The sequence below is a fragment of the Ruditapes philippinarum genome, unplaced genomic scaffold, assembly GCF_026571515.1.
Source record: "Ruditapes philippinarum isolate M1 unplaced genomic scaffold, ASM2657151v2 ctg4470_1_1_1_1, whole genome shotgun sequence".
Taxonomy (NCBI): Eukaryota; Metazoa; Mollusca; class Bivalvia; order Venerida; family Veneridae; genus Ruditapes; species Ruditapes philippinarum.
Genome location: NW_026861087.1, coordinates 1 through 16,639, shown reverse-complemented (window position 1 = coordinate 16,639; position 16,639 = coordinate 1). Strand labels below are relative to the sequence as shown.

Sequence of the window (16,639 nt, the reverse complement as noted above, 5' to 3'; positions counted from 1 at the left end):
ATAAGGCTGTTAAATCGTAGATGTTTTTTATAAGTTATAGGGTACAACTATATTTATTTATCATTTGTTCCTTTATAAACGTATAAATGTTATGGCCAACGGAAGGGGATATAGATTTGGCGTTGACAATCCAGCTGCCTGTCTAATCGTTTGTTAGTAGAAGTGAATATTCTTTTCTTAATATATTTAACATTCAGTACACAGTCCGAAACAATTTGCTGAGAAATTTCTTAATATTTCACTGTTTCTTCAATATTTCACTGTTTCTTCAATATTTCACCGTTTCTTTAATATTGCACTGTTTCTTTAATATTTCACCAAAGTATTTTCTAATGATTCTTACATTGAAACAGGTAGAAGTATTACTATTTTTATAAAATCAATGCAAACTGCACATTTTCTCTATAAATAAAATAACTGATTTGAGTTATTTCACTGCTGCAACAAATGTCGTAAATCAAGATAGAATGCCAATAAACACGACAAAAAGGCATGCTGCAAGCTATAATCTTGAAATAAAACTCGCATTTTGTTATAATCACTACTCAAATTGGACATTTCATGTCATTTGATTACAATTGAAGTTATTTATTGTCGTAAGTTTTTACAGTCAGTCTCTTGCAAGCTACTGCTGACACAATTTAAGAACAGTTAGATTATACGATCGAGGAATAAAGAAGTAAGAACTCAAACCAGGTGATGTAAGTTCTCCATTTTTGTTGATCCACTTTTAAATATTAGAACGAAGGACAACAAGCATAACAATTAAACTTCAGACACAATCTGATTAAAATCAGCTCCTAAATAACTCTACGCTTTAGGATCTGACCCATAGATTGTCACCTTCTCATCTTTCAAACAACCAATCATTGACGAGCTTTCTTTATTTTGAAAGCAATGAGATTTCTAATTTTTACCCTTGGGAAGTAAATTTTCACGATTTCGAGAACAAACATGGCGTTGTCCATATAGCCGACAGGTAAACTGGCAAAACAATCTTGCCAATTTTTCAAGTTAATTTGTTAAAAATAACGTCAAACATTTTTTTTCTAACAAAATTCAACATCAAACTTCCATGGATAACGATACTAAGTATTTTGATACTTCTTCTAATGCCTATCTGTAAAAACCGGTTTGATTGCATGGCTAAAAATAGCTTTCTCTGGAAATCCGAATTATTAAGAAGGCGAGACATATACGGTGGTTATCAGATCTAGTAGATCTGAACTTAAGTCGGATTGCTTTCAGAAATTGTGTGATGGATTTGCCCTGCTTTTTGTTTTCAACAGTCGAATCTAAAATACAGGTAGTCTATCGTAAAGCAACTCCACTGAGGTCAAAAAGACTAAAAACTTACAACCTTAAAACTTTACTTTCCTAAATTGATCGGGTAGAGTACTTAAAACAGAAAAAAAAACTTGCAAAAGATTTGAGTGAAAAGCGTTTTTTTTTTTTTTTTTATCTTTTGTTTTTTGTTGTTGTTTTTTTTTGTTGTTTTTTTGTTTTTTTGTTGTTGTTGTTTTTTTGTTTTTTTTTTTTTTTTTTTTTTTTTTTTTTTTTTTTTTTGTAAAAAAGCCAGTCAAGATTGATTATAGTGCTCAAAGGTTATCAGCACATGAATCAGCTGAAAATTAATGACATATCTCTCTGAAATAACACCTATACTATATCATTTCAACACGCCATATTGCTATAACAGCTCATTTCTGAAAAGAAAATATAGACCGTTATAAATACGTAAAATTATAATTGTTGGTATTTCATTTACGTGATATAATTATGCCGTGCAAATATAAATATGTCATTTTGCAAATGATGTACAGCCTCATTTATAATATCTAAGGATGCAAGTTTTCTAGCTTTGAAGATCCCAGTGTTAATATTATACGTGTAAAGGTATTCATAAAGGTTTTGTTGCTAAAATTTAAAGAATTAAAAGCTATTTCCTCGAAATGTGCAAACCATAATAATACAAGTAAAAAATGAATTTATCTTTTCGTTATTCGTGTATTGTAAAGTCGCCTTAAATTGTAAACCACTTTGCTATAAATGCTATGACAGTTTGATCTTTTATTTTGGTTTGGTTTGTTGTTGTTGTTGTTGTTGCTGCTGCTTCTGCTCCTGCTCCTACTACTACGACCGCGACCACGACCACCACCACGACGACGACCACCACCACCACCGACCAACACCACCACTATACTCAACATCACTAATTCCGCGTCATATTTTATTTCACGGTAATGGCATATTTTCATGTGACCAGTGTTAAAATTGGTCAGAATTGACATATTTTATTCAAACACCTGAACAACAAAGCTTTTGTGCAAAATAATTTAAATCTATAGATTTTTACGTAAAACTGAACAACATTTTACAAACTTCTGCAAAAAACAACAATAGTCCATTAAATTTGTGCTTACGTCTGAAACAATCATCATTTTCTAAATGTTCTTGTTTGTTGAAAGAAAAATTTTGAGTTACAATGTAAAGATACTTTTAATATTTAAAAGTATGCAAAAGAAATTTTAACTGAAACATGAAAAAACTGAAATAAAACACCATTACCGCGAGTTAAATGATGACATACTATTTTCAAAATGGCCGACACACGGTCTACATCTGACAAATTAAAACTTATTTTGATTGAATATATTGTTGTTTCCTTGTGTCATATAGCAGAAAAATGTCTAAATGATACAGTTTATGAACGTTTTTATAGTGTAAGTTTATTGTTTGTCTTCTTTACTGTTTTAAAGTGTTAAGTACCGTGAACTAAGAGGAGCACAGTATACCACCACCACCACCTCGACGACGACGACCACAACCACCGACCACCACCACCACGACTACCACCACCACGACCACCACGACCACCACCACCGACCACCACCACCACGACCATCACCACCGACGACCACGACCACCACCACGACCACCACCTCGACGACCACCATCACCGCCACCACCACCACCGACCACCACCACACGACCACCACCACCGACCACCACCACCACCGACCACGACCTACACCACCACCAACACCACCACCACCGACCACGACCACCATCCACCATGACCACCACCACCACGACGACGACCACCACCACCAGCACACTACTACTACCACTTCCACTACCTCTACCACTACCACTACTACTACTACTAAACTACTACTACTACCACAACCACTACCACTACCACCACCACCCACCACCACCACCACGACGACCACCACCAGCCAGCACGACCACCACCACGACCACGACAACCACCCACCACGACCACCACCCACCAATACGACGACGACGACCACCACCACCACCACCACTACCACTACTACTACTACTACTCTCCTGCTGCTGTTGTCCTTGTCCCAGTTATTGGATAAGTTAGTGATGGTTAGGAAATTCCATGTTTTATATATTCAATTTTTTCTTGTATTTTATTGAATCATCGATGAAACATTATTATACATTTCTTCTATTTGTATCTATTTAATTACTGACTTGCCTTACAAACCTAATCTAGAATTGGGAAATAACTGCAAAGAATTGATTATATATGAATGTATCATGGCAATTTAAATATATAACAGTTACATAGGTCGAATCACTTTAATACTTGCTGAGACTGATGTCGCTTCCCTCGAAATAACATGAATTATCAAAAGATCATTCCCTTTCCAAATTGATATCATAAATCAAGACACATTACCAATAACGTGCATTTTGGTTTCCACAACCCTGAATTAAAGTCACATTTTGTAGTAATCACTTCTCAAATTGGACATTTGGTTTAATACTATCTGGCTTTTCTCAATTTATTATGTGTTATCTGAAGATAAAGAATAATTTCCTCTGAGAAACTGTTGACATAAGCGACTTGATGATTCTGCATTCTTAAATAAACCATGTTCTATCATATTTAAGTCGGTGCTAGGGAGGCGCCGATAGTAGCCTGCTATACAAGCAGTTTTAATTATATCATGTTGAGTTCCCATTTTTGTTTACTAATTTGAGTTTTATTACGGTTTATCCAACACTAAAACAGTGTTTTCAATTTTATTTTACTATGTTAATCTTTTTTACCGCAGCTGGTGTTTTGTATTAGTTTGTTTGTTGGTTTCTTGTTGTTTTATTATCTTTTCAGTTTGTTTGTTTCGTTTGGTTTCTTCCTTTCTCCCTTCATTTTTTTCTTTCTTTCTTTCTTTCTTTGCCTTCTTGTTTGTTATGGACAGATACAGTAAACACTCGATATTGCCTTCAATTCATGACTATAGCATACAGTCAAACCTGTATGTGAGTACTATGGTTATGTTTTCTACACGGTCTTATAATACGCAAAAAAGGAATAACATACTACTGCCATTTGATATAAATTTTAAAATTATATAAAAAATTAGTCTAGGCAGACAATGTTTCAAGCGAAATATCTAAGATAAAGCCCTTGTATGTTTAAAGAAGATGTAATTAGTAAAATTTGTTTAAAGGAACTCAACTGACGTCCAAAAGTCTAAAAACATAAAATTTGAAACTTGTCACATACATCAACCGGGGTATTTGGGGCATTTGACGACGAGACAATCAAGATCCATAATCAAATAGAAATTCGTATTTCTGTGCGATTCTTAACCTGCTTTTCATGATGGGTATTTTTTCATATTTTTCATGTCGGGTTTATTTTCATAATTAAAATTATTTTTCTTGAAAAATTGACGGGAGAGAATGATCTGAATGATCTTTCGTTAAACCACGTGTTTTTCTGACTATTCAAATATACAATTCCACTTTACGAATAAAAATACTGATTTTTTTCTTTAAAACATGTATGGGTTACTCATAAGTATGAGCGGGCTCTGTACTTTATCCCATGTAAAATAATGAACTATTTAAAAAAGTTTTAGAGGAAAATACATGGACCGCTAATTGTACGTATTAGACATTTTAACAGCGCGAGTGCGTGTATAAGGGAGAAAACTCAAATGCGCTTTTTTCTTGTTAGATGTCCATGGGTTGTGTCCCTTTTATTTATTTATTTTTTTATTATTATTCATTTTTATTTTTTTTTGTAACGAATAATGTCCGTATTTTTTTACTTATACTGAGCGTGCACGTGTGTTCCTGTGCAATGTACATGCATATATGCATGTGCACGTGCGTGATTTTTAGACACAGCACTTGTGTACTTCAGCATCGGTCGTGAACTGTTGTTTGTTTTGCTAGTTGTAATATTACATTGAAGCAAATTATCTGTCAGATCGAGTTACAACGTGACAGGCAATAACCGCCCTTGATGAATTACCCAGCCACAAATAACATTAAACGCAGCAAAAAATGATCTGTTCATTTAGAAGAATCTTGTGAGCGTGTCAAACAATTCCACTTTTAAATCAGCCATTGATGCAGTTGTCATTTTTTTTACAATTCTTGATATGATCACGAGAAACGCAAACATTGTCCGCAAATGAATCGAAAAGTTTAAATGAAATATCTAAACTACGAGTCAATTCTTTGCAAAATATATACTTCATTTGTAATATTAATGAATTTGTGCATGGTGTTTTTGTTGTTGTTTTTCTTTTGTATGGGTGTGTGTGCGCGCTCGTGCGTGTGTGTGCTGATGTTGATTTTTGTTGTTGTTTCTTGTTGCTTTCTTTTGGGGAATATTCAAATTTCATTTATACCGTGCATACGCGCTTGTAATATTTAGTACTGTTAAAAATATATGCTACAAATCATCAATTACACACGAGAACTGACTACATAACTGATTACCGAGAGAAATATATTATATAATAATGCATTCAAGAGTGTTTCCGAGATATATATATCGACTGTGCGGCGATTATCTATAAAATCATTGTAAAAATATTCATGAGTTTATATTAAAAAACATGTGTTCAACAGACGGACCTTAATTGTTGGCACGTTGCTACTAGTCTTGATTATACATTTGTTTTTCACAGCTGTGCATTCTTTTGTAATAATCAAAATGCTTTGAATGGTATAACTGTTTTTCTAATTGTCTCCAAAAGCATATCACTCATTCACTCACTCACTCACTCACTCAGTTCGTTTGTTCGTCCGTCCGTTCTTTTCTCCTTCCTCCTTCTTATTCAATGATTCACTCGTTGTTGTTGTTGTTTATCTATCTTTTTATCATTTTTTGTCATATTTTATTACATATTTTGATATTTTTGTTTCATGAGTAGCTCTATAATTTCATGTCCACTTAATTTTTCGAGAAAAAAACACTCTGCCAGGATATTGAGCCACGCAGTGACCTCCCGTAACTCTAGTGATAAAAGGGAAACAACCACTACGATGATTTGGGTTCCTACTCTAGCCTGATATTAAAAGAGTTTTTATTACTTTATCTAGTAAGAAATTTTTAAAAAAGTCATGTGTCATGTCGAATGTCAAAAACACCCAGAAATGGTCAAAGTACAACTTAATTTTAAGTAATAATTAAAAAAATGACATATCCGGGCGTATGTATTCATTATAATTAAATACTTTGTCCGTAATGAATAAACTTCAGCGGAATCAGTAGATAATATTTTCGGTTGTATTTATTATTATTATTATTATTATTATTTTGAGAGAGCCTATTAGAAAGAAAAAAACAGCCGAAATTTACTCGACAAAATGTGTCTAATTTTATTTTTCTTAATTGTTTATACCATCTTTAATTAGACGAATGTCTCACTATTTTTACGTTTAGTACTTTAGTAAGATTTTTTTCTGTGTTTGGATATAATCCGGTTATTCCATATATCGGCACAATACTCTTAAATAAAATACTCATATTTTCTATATAAAATAATTTTATTCTCGGTTTCTGAAGTGTGGGTCGAATAAAATTAGTACGAACTTACCTAGGATGAAACAGACGGAGTAATATTGACATCGTAACCGCGTGACGTATTTCCTGGTTACAGTTGTCAAGTTTACATTTTTAACACTAATAATAAATTAGGTGATTTTCTTCAATTTCTGCAGGAAATCTCAAGGAATAAACATGGCTGCGACTGGCAGTATTTATGATTTAATACCTCAACAAGAGGTTAGACAGCCTAAGCAACCAAGGTAAATTATATTTATATGAAAACTTCATATTTTTGTTGTTGTTATGTCCAGCATCGGTTTCTGTAAACGAATTTAACACAAAATTATTCTTATAACTCATTCTCTTGTATCAATACTGTCTTAGATTTCTATTTTTAATGATACTTATTGTTCACTCACACTCACCTATACAACACAGTCTTTTCTTCTGTTATTATTCGATGATAAATGAAGAAATTACGCGTCTTGCCTCAATGTGGCTCCAATTTAATAGGATTCTCATTTGCTTTTACGTCTTCATTTTATCTATTTATATGAATGCTATAATCATATAAAACTTCATATAAATTCATAATCATTTAGATCTATATGATTTATTTTATTCTGTGGAATCATGGGTGAATTCTTAGTCAAACTAAATGTAGAGTATACGCTGGGATGTACTATAGGTGGCGCGATAGTTCAGTTGGCTAAACCACTGACTATCACTCCTGAGGTCCCGGGTTCGATCCTGGGTTACACCCTTGGGATCTTTCAGAGACACTTTCAGTGTTTCCCACCTACCTAGAGGTGTACTGGTAAGAAATCCAGGTAATCCTCGCATGTATCAGTGCTATACACTGGGCATGTAAAAGAACCAAGGGGTCTATTCAATAAGAGCTAGGGACTGGTTCCCGGATTCCCTTGTATCTTAAAGCTGTTTCTTAAATGTATACAATGTATACCTGCTTAGAGTGATCGAAAACGATTTTAAAGCAGTATGATGTAGAAAAAAAAAATAGAATATCGTATGTTCCAGGTATACGGCATGTTGAGATATTTAATAGTTTTGTGTATGGGCTAGAAGCAAGATTCTTTGCCAGAACAAAAATATCTCAGAATCTAGCTTTGAATTTAGAATTTAGACACCAAAGAAGTTTGAACTAAATTGAGTAAAACTAAAAAATGCTGCATAGGTTCTCAAATCATTGTCATTTTAGGGTATACCACTGTTATAGGTTTTAATTAAAGGAAGAAGATAATAATGATAGAATTAAGTCAGTGACATGCATACATGGCATGCCAAATTCTAGCCCATACATGTTCCTTATACAGTTATTTATGTTCCTTTTTAAAAAGTAAGTTAGTAACTGCAGCATGCCATTCACTATTAGATATTTAGAACTCCTTTGAAAATATATTAAAATGGCAATTTCAATGACAATTTAACATGAGAAATAATAATGAAATATGAATAATATTTTTACTTTATTTTGCAGGTATATTTCAAAGTTCAGAGAGCCTGTGAAAGAAAACTATTTCACATACAAGGGAGACCACAAAACAATGGGTCAGGCTAAAGTCCCTGTACCCACAACAGATAACTTTCTTAAGAAGCATTCAAAAGAACCTCAATTACCAGATAGTAAGTTGAACTATAACATTGACTGAGATCAATACTTAAATGTGCCTTTAAAAAGGCTTTTTTATGTTTTCTTCTCTATTTTTACAGTATAATTATAAGGTCCATTGGACAATGTTTCAGTATTCATGCCAAATTTCTTAAGCTTAAGCCTTCATGGTTCTATAGTAATTTTTTTAAATATTTACTATATACATATAAGGAAAATCCAGGACCACTTGGCAATGGGTCTTGTTTTTTTTTACTTTTGATAGATTTTGTTTTATTCAACAAATTAATCAAATGATGGGAGGAATGCCCGTATACAAATTTTTCACTAAATCATCTTGAAATTTCACAGAAGTTTTAGTCAACTTTTAAACTATAATTTCCTCTTCTTTTTTTATAGAAACTGAATTCAAATATCCTGATGAAAGCAGAAGGCGTCCACATGTTCCTCAAAAGGATGATAAGCCACTTATGGGGTTGAAGACAACAAAAAATTTCATTACAACAAATGCAGTTCAAAATATCACATCAGTACCAAAGAAACCAGAAAAGATTTATGTGGATACGAAGAAAGGTGACAAAAATCTTCTAGACCCATCAGGACTGGAACCAAAATTTATTCACAAAAAGGTAAAATGAACCTTTGGTTCCCTATCATAGAATTTATTTTAAAAACACCTCTAAACAGATGGTGTCATGTTTTCAACTCTTAACAGGTCTGAGCATGATAAAAAAAGGTTTTTACAAAATTGTGTGTTTTAGTATTAAACAAATAAGTTTCTATTTTACTTTGAAATTTTAATCCTTTAATACTTTTACTCATATATCAACCACAAATTTCACGTATTTTCCAAACAAAATTTATATGGCTATTGTTTTTTGCCAAAATGTAGTGAACGTGTATAAACTTAAAGCTATATACATGTATCTGCTGAATGTAGTTTACAAAATTACTGTTCAAATTTTTTAGAAACAATACTTCCAAAATACCTTGATGAAAGAAATATGTTATCATATTTCACTCTTGGCTTACCACCACTCATGAAACAGGGGTTTTTTTTAGGAAAAGGGGAAGACGCTGGACGCTGGTAGGGAGGGGAAAAAATATACGAAAAAAGTCAATTTGGGGAAACTTTATTATGATGTTATTTATACTATATACTTAACTACATAGTAGAGAGTTACAACTTTATCTTTTTCCCCTTAAAAACTTTATCATCATGCAAAATATTCTTTGCAGTATAACATATTTTCTTAAAATGTATGGTGGTGAATGGTTTTTATACTTCTAATTTTTGTATGAAAGTTAATACAGTATAGGTATAATAGTGTATCTGTGACACACTTTAGCTCCATATAAGTCATTTTCATAATAAGAAGTACAAAATATATTACTTTACTAAAAATAACCAAGAAAATGACAATATTTTGATAGCAACTGATTTCCAGAAATAGTACCGTTCAGTACGGGATATAGCCAAGAAAAAAAATGGCTGCCTCCATGTTGAGACAGTACTTGCAGTTTCCTGCAATGTTTTTGGTTATTTTGAACAACAATTGGTGGTTTATCCTGCATAAAATGAAGAAAAATAATATTTTAAACCATGTAATTATTAAATTTGATCCAGTTTAAAGGAAAATAGAATTTTTTGGGGGAAAAAACTTGGCTTTTTACCGAGGGGAAGACGCCGACTATCGGTGTCAATTTGTTAGTAAAAAAAACCCCTGTGAAATATTTATTTTCATATTACTCATTGAAAATAGATACTGTATTTATAGTAAAAACTTGAATACCCTCTATAAATCCTTGAATTCACAATGATATATCTCATTTTCATCAGGAATACGGATCCACTCCGCAGTATCTCACCCGTCGTCAGGAAGAAATGAAACGCGCTCAAGAGGAATACAATGCTTACGTGGCGGAACATTTCCGACGGGGCGCCATGCAACAGCTGACAGCGGACGAACGAGACAGTATCTTGAGAGGTCTTAAACAGAACTGGGAGGAAATTCACGATCAATATCAAGGTTTGTCTGTTGTCACGGATACGGCACCAAAAAAGAACAGGAAAGAGAGAATGGAAGCTGAAATGAAACAACTTGAAAGGGACATTGAATCAATACAGAAACATCACGTTATCTACATTGCAAACTAAAAAAATTTATTTCGAACTATGGATGTGCAAATTTCGAACATTTTCAAAAAGAATACTTTCAGTTTTAACTTTTAAAAGTTTCAAATAAATAATGAAGAACAAAGTTGGTAAAACTTTTTTTTTTGTTTATTGAGTCAAGACAGCGTGGGTTTGTTTTGATTTTTAAGCTAAAGAATGAATTCTTCCAGTGCATGTTGTGTAACTGTTTGCATTGAATGAGGTTTTTTTTTAATCATCAGAACATTTTAGTACTTGCTACACTTTAAACTATTCGTAATAGAGAAGATATTGACAGGACCGCAATGTTTTCTTATATATAAAAATGGTCCGGTATTTTATCTGTTTTAGGAAAATCTCTTCTCTGCCCAATACTTTTCTAGACAAGGGTAGTCTTGTACTAGTGTAAAATGGAATTATTTTAGCATGCGCATTTATAAACATCAAGTGTTTCTGTTAATGTTGACCGGACATTATTTGTGAATTGACAATGAAAGATTGAAATGACTCTTTTGTGCGTCAATGTGTATATCTGTGATAATATGGTTATTTTAGTGTCTTTAATTGTACATATTGTGAAATCATAAGTTAACCCTACAAAACAAGCTTGTCTCTCAGTCTGTGACAATATTTTCCCCCTCCGAGTCTGACCAGCATTATAAAAACTTGAAAAATGATGAGTAGAAAACAACAAAGAAGGAAAAAAAAGCAAGCACTGTTTAAGGCTCCGCTTTTGAAAATTGAATTTCTTATCTGCATCAATGTCATCGTCGGATACCCTCAGTTGATTATCATGTAACATAACATGTGTGTTAATGGTTTAGCCGTGGGTATCTGACGATGCATCAATGTATATGTACACATTTTCATGTCTGTTAGGATAATTATATATATATATGTAATGAAGAAGTGTTAAAAGATGAAATAAAGAGGAAAGAAGTATTACAAGAACATATAAATATACATGTAATATTTTATATTAAACTGATATTTGAAAGAACTTAATATGTTTCTTATTCCTTATTCTTTAAATAATAACTATCAAATAGCAATCAACAGAATCCCTAAACAACACCCAAAACGGCAAACTGAAAATGTTGCAGGCTCAGTTTGATTGAGCCTGTTTATTGATGGCACTACAAAGTGCAAGTAACACGCCCCCTAGCACAGGGTTAAGCAGAATTTACCATTTAAACACGAAAATGTTGATTGTTTTTCATTTAGAAACATCCATGGCAGTAAACATGGAACACATTTATGCCATTCCATGAAAAACTGAGTATGGTCCTCAAAGTCATTTTCACCTTTTGACTGGCAAATCTGTATCTAAGAAAAAGTTGTGACATGTATGTTTATGGTTCAGTACAGCAACACAGGACAGATATCATTATGGTACCCAAGTTTCATGGTTTACTCTGGTGCTCACTTGCGCATAAAATAATGCATATAGATTCTTGTCTAATTGGTTTAAGGTTAATTTTAACCAAAGTTTTTGACATATTTTGGCAATCAGTCATCCTTACTGACATTTTTGTATAATTTACTAGACTGAAATGACCAATGTCTCCGCAAGTGACAGACTACTAATCCCACAACCTCTGAATCAGTGATGAGATCCAAATGACCATGAGACTCTTATGTCAAACATCAACTGTTGGGGTGAAATTTCTCATCGCCAAAGGATGGGACCAGCATTCTCTGGATTACAAATCCTATATGTCACGGTTCAGAACTGTGTTCACTATTTAGGGGAAATAGTGTGTAAGTGGCCAGATAGCTCAGTCGGTAGAGCTGCAAGGGTCCCAGGTTCGAGTTCCCATCAGGCTGCAAATTTTTCTCACTCTGCGCCATATGCTCTCTCTATTGAGCTAAGTCGGTGGTGTTTCAGAGATCCTCTTCAACCATTAAGCTGGGAACTCACTACATGAGTGTTGGTCCGACTTTTAACCAAAGTTACCCAACTAAATAGATTATACTTCAGTAGCAATATTCCAGGAAGACCGTGGGTATTTATGGTATTTATAAAACAGTTATTCAGAAATATTGGTCATATTTGGCTGTTAAATATCATCACCTTAGTGCAATAAAATAATAAGTCCTTCTAAATTTAACAGCAGTTATTGCACAAAGGTGACAATATATAAAATACTACTAGCATGACCATGCTTTTCAAAAGGTTCTCCATGGGTGACAATTCTAAATTTGCTGAATGTCTTAAATGGACTTGTCCAACTTCTAGTTTTGGAACAGTTTATTATAAATTTTGGGGGATGACAAGAACAACAAGGTGGTCAGCCAACAGTGAAGAGCCTAGTCAAACTGCACAAGTGTGCTCGCTGGAATGGTTGTGTCCAAAAAGAATGCTGGACAAGTCCATTTAAGAAATATAGCATGGAGCGGGTATATGAAATTGAAGAGAATGATAAGATAACACAAGTAATAATTACTATATTGATACCTTCTATATTGTCATCCAATAACAGTAACAGTTCTTTATTATATATTCTAACATGACCCACATTTTTTTCCTATTAAACAGAGAAGGGTCAAACGTGTGTGTGATGATTGTATTTAAGAAATAATATATCCCTAACTGTGATTTTATTGCTCAATAACATCACTGTTTGGAGTTCGGATGCGGGGAATTATATCATGACGGCGTAGCCTGAGTGATATAATTATAATGAATAAATGATGCGCATCCGAACGACAAACAGTGATTTTATCAAGCAATAAAATCACCGATTTGGATATATCATTTTGATTCTAACACGACATCAACAATTAAATGCTGCCCTACCTGATATTAAGCTAAATTGCACCTGATTTGTTTCCGTACTAATTGTCAGCACGTCACATTTTTAGTGGTTACGTCACGTGTATAATGATAACGTCACATGTCTATATATATAGATCGTTAAACAGTGATTTTATTGCATAATAGCACACACTTTCGGTTCTTCTATGTTCAATAGGGAAAAATGCGGGTCGTGTTAGAATATGCAATAAAATCACTGTTGACGTTCTATATTCGTGACATGTTACATAACTGTTAGATATGTGACGTAACCAATATGATGCACTGATAATAAAAGGAGCAATTTAGCTTGATATCAGGTATGGCAGCATTTATTTGTTGATAATAAGAAATAAGAAATGATATATCCAAATCGGTGATTTTAACGCTTAATAAAATTACTGTTGTTCGGATAATAATCATAATACCACTCGGGCTAAGCCCTCATGTTTTAATTCCTCGCATCCAAACTCCAAACAGTGATTTCATTTAGCTATAAAATCACTGTCTGGTCACTAAACCAGCAACACAAACAACACAAGCATAACCACACTCATTTGTTTTAAACAGCTGTCTTTTCAACAAATTCACAAATATGATTCACGATGTTAATTTAACTTCTTATTTCTCACATTATTTTCAGTACTCGGACATTATATAATACATGTACTTATTTCATGTAAAAACTCGAGTCCTGAATCTGCAACCTTGCGTTTTTGCTTTCTATTTGTTGTCCACCGTACTAAAAAAACACTCTATGTTTAAACAGGGTTTTCTTAAAACAATACCAACCGCATCATTTTATCTCAAATACTGAAGGAAATTTGCAAGCATTCTATATCAAGTCATAGGTTTATGAAAGCTTTGCTTAAGATGGACATATCATATTTAAATTCCCATATTCACATTATGTAGTAAGTTAAACTGTTCAGGTAAGATCCTGTCCCGCCAGCAATGAGGAAACTGCCGCGTCAGACTCTAGGTACATGGAGTTTACGGCATTCTGGGCAAGCAATGACCGACTCAGCTCCTCATCTTGTTGACGTTTCTGTATCTCAAACATGTCCTGATAGATCTATAACATAAACAAACGCCCTGATAAATCTACAACATAAATAAATGCCCTGATAGATCTACAACATAAATAAATGCCCAATAGATCTACAACATAAATAAACGCCCTGATAGATCTACAACATACATAAATGTCCTGGTAGATCTACAACATAAATAAATGCCCTGATACATATACAACATAAATAAATGCCCTGATAGATCTGCAACATAAATAAATGCCCTGATAGATCTATAACATAAATAAATGCCCTGATAGATCTACAGCAGAAATAAATGCCCTGATAGATCTGCAACATAAATAAATGCCCTGATAGATCTGCAACATAAATAAATGCCATGATAGATCTACAACATAAATAAATGCCATGATAGATCTACAACATAAATAAATGCCCTGATAGATCTACAACATAAATAAATGCCCTGATAGATCTACAACATAAATAAGTATCCTGATAGATCTACAACATAAAAAAATACCCTGATAGATCTACAAACATAAATAAATGCCCTGATAGATCTACAACATAAATAAATGCCCTGATACATATACAACATAAATAAATGCCCTGATAGATGATGATCTACAACATAATAAAATGCCCTGATAGATCTACAACATAAATAAATATCCTGATAGACCTACAACATAAATAAATGCCCCAATAGATCTACAACAAATAAATGCCCTGATGGATGATGATCTACAACATAATAAAATGCCCTGATAGAGCTACAACATAAATAAATGCCCTGATAGATCAACAACATAAATAAATGCCCCAATAGATCTACAACAAATAAATGCCCTGATGGATGATGATCTACAACATAATAAAATGCCCCGATAGAGCTACAACATAAATAAATGCCCTGATAGATCAACAATATAAATACTGATAGATCTACAACTGTGAACATAAATAGATAGCTACAATAATAGGAATTCTTCAATTGATAACTACTAATAAAGTTACAAACTTTAAGCAACACCAGGAGTCAAAACTGCCTCACCTGCTGTAAATCGAACCCATTAATTGCCACACAGGGATAAATAATGGCTGCAATCCTGATGCCTCAACCCCTCAGCCACATAGGGGTTCTATTTCTGTATTTTAACATTAAAATCTCTTTGAATGGACTGTTCCAAACTCAAATCTAGGCAAATCTATTAGATAATTATCATAATAAGCAAAGACAAAGAGTAATTACCTTTTTATCCTCGTGAGATAGGGAACTCCATTTAAGAGCTAAACGTTTGGTTAATTCTTGCTGTGGAATTATTGCATTCTTCTCCTGGTAAATAAAAACAAATTATTATATATACTTATACATGAAATATTGAGAAATACTGATGAAATAATGTGTATTTTCATTTTCTGTATTTTAACTGTAAAAATTTATTTTTCACTATGATGAAACATATTTATTTTTTTCGTATTTTCACTGGCGTCTTGCAGTTATATTTTCTTCTAAATTCAGCCAATACATAGAAATTTAAGAGAAATCTTTCAAATTGTGATGTCAAAAAAGAGAAAAACTTGTCTGTATGATATTTATACAGTAAATTCTTATTAAAAATTTCCACTTGTCCATACAGACTATGGCACAACCTGGGCAATACTTATCAACTGATTTTGCCACCCATGCAGTCTATCTATAATTCAAAATACAAGAAGCCCTACCCTTAGATATTCATTCTTCACAGACTGTCTATACTGGTCACAAAACATTAAGAAAGCATTGGTTGGTCGTCTAGGAGTTCCTATGCCAGCATTGTACATATCTTGTTGTGAACTCCCAGAACCCACTGGTGACATCACTAGATCATGTGACACATTTGCTGCTGCCTGATTGGATAATGTTTGATCAGGTGACTTCAGTAATGACTTGATTTTCTTCACAGGTTTTGATTTAGCTGGGGAGAGCTGTTCAGGTGGTTTCTCTACAGGAACTGGAACTGTCTTGGGCTTCAACATGTTATACATTTGATCTTCCTGAAATTAAAATTATAAATTTTTATCAAACCAAAATACTGAATCCTACAATCTGTTTATCATAAAAGAAAAGTTATAAACAAATATCTGAACAGTCAACACTTCGAAATGTTTGGATTATTTTACATCATATATCCCACTTGACAACATT

The 16,639-nt window shown here is 33.2% G+C and overlaps 2 protein-coding genes across 2 annotated transcripts; one reads left to right on the top strand and one right to left on the bottom strand.

Moving 5' to 3' along the window:
• The first annotated feature begins 6,922 nt into the window (after positions 1-6,922).
• On the top strand, positions 6,923-10,724 carry LOC132714478 (enkurin-like). Its single transcript, XM_060697376.1, has 4 exons — positions 6,923-7,092; positions 8,331-8,476; positions 8,862-9,091; positions 10,303-10,724. The coding sequence occupies exons 1-4, from the start codon at positions 7,025-7,027 to the stop codon at positions 10,618-10,620; spliced, it is 762 nt and encodes a 253-aa protein (XP_060553359.1). The 5' UTR covers positions 6,923-7,024; the 3' UTR covers positions 10,621-10,724.
• Positions 10,725-14,304: 3,580 nt separating this feature from the next.
• Positions 14,305-16,488, bottom strand: LOC132714479 (uncharacterized; the record flags this gene model as incomplete). The annotated part of the gene is given in 3 exon segments (XM_060697377.1): positions 14,305-14,489; positions 15,704-15,787; positions 16,177-16,488. Coding segments are annotated over 3 exon segments (543 nt in total), but the record flags the coding sequence as incomplete, so codon positions are not given.
• Between the last annotated feature and the right edge of the window lie 151 nt (positions 16,489-16,639).

Coding starts and splice junctions, on each gene's coding strand:
- LOC132714478 (XM_060697376.1), top strand. CDS start 7,025: ATGGCTGCGACTGGCAGTATTTATGATTTAATACCTCAACAAGAGGTT. Junction 8,477..8,861: donor AGAACCTCAATTACCAGATA/GTAAGTTGAACT, acceptor CTTTTTTTATAG/AAACTGAATTCAAATATCCT. Junction 9,092..10,302: donor CAAAATTTATTCACAAAAAG/GTAAAATGAACC, acceptor CATTTTCATCAG/GAATACGGATCCACTCCGCA.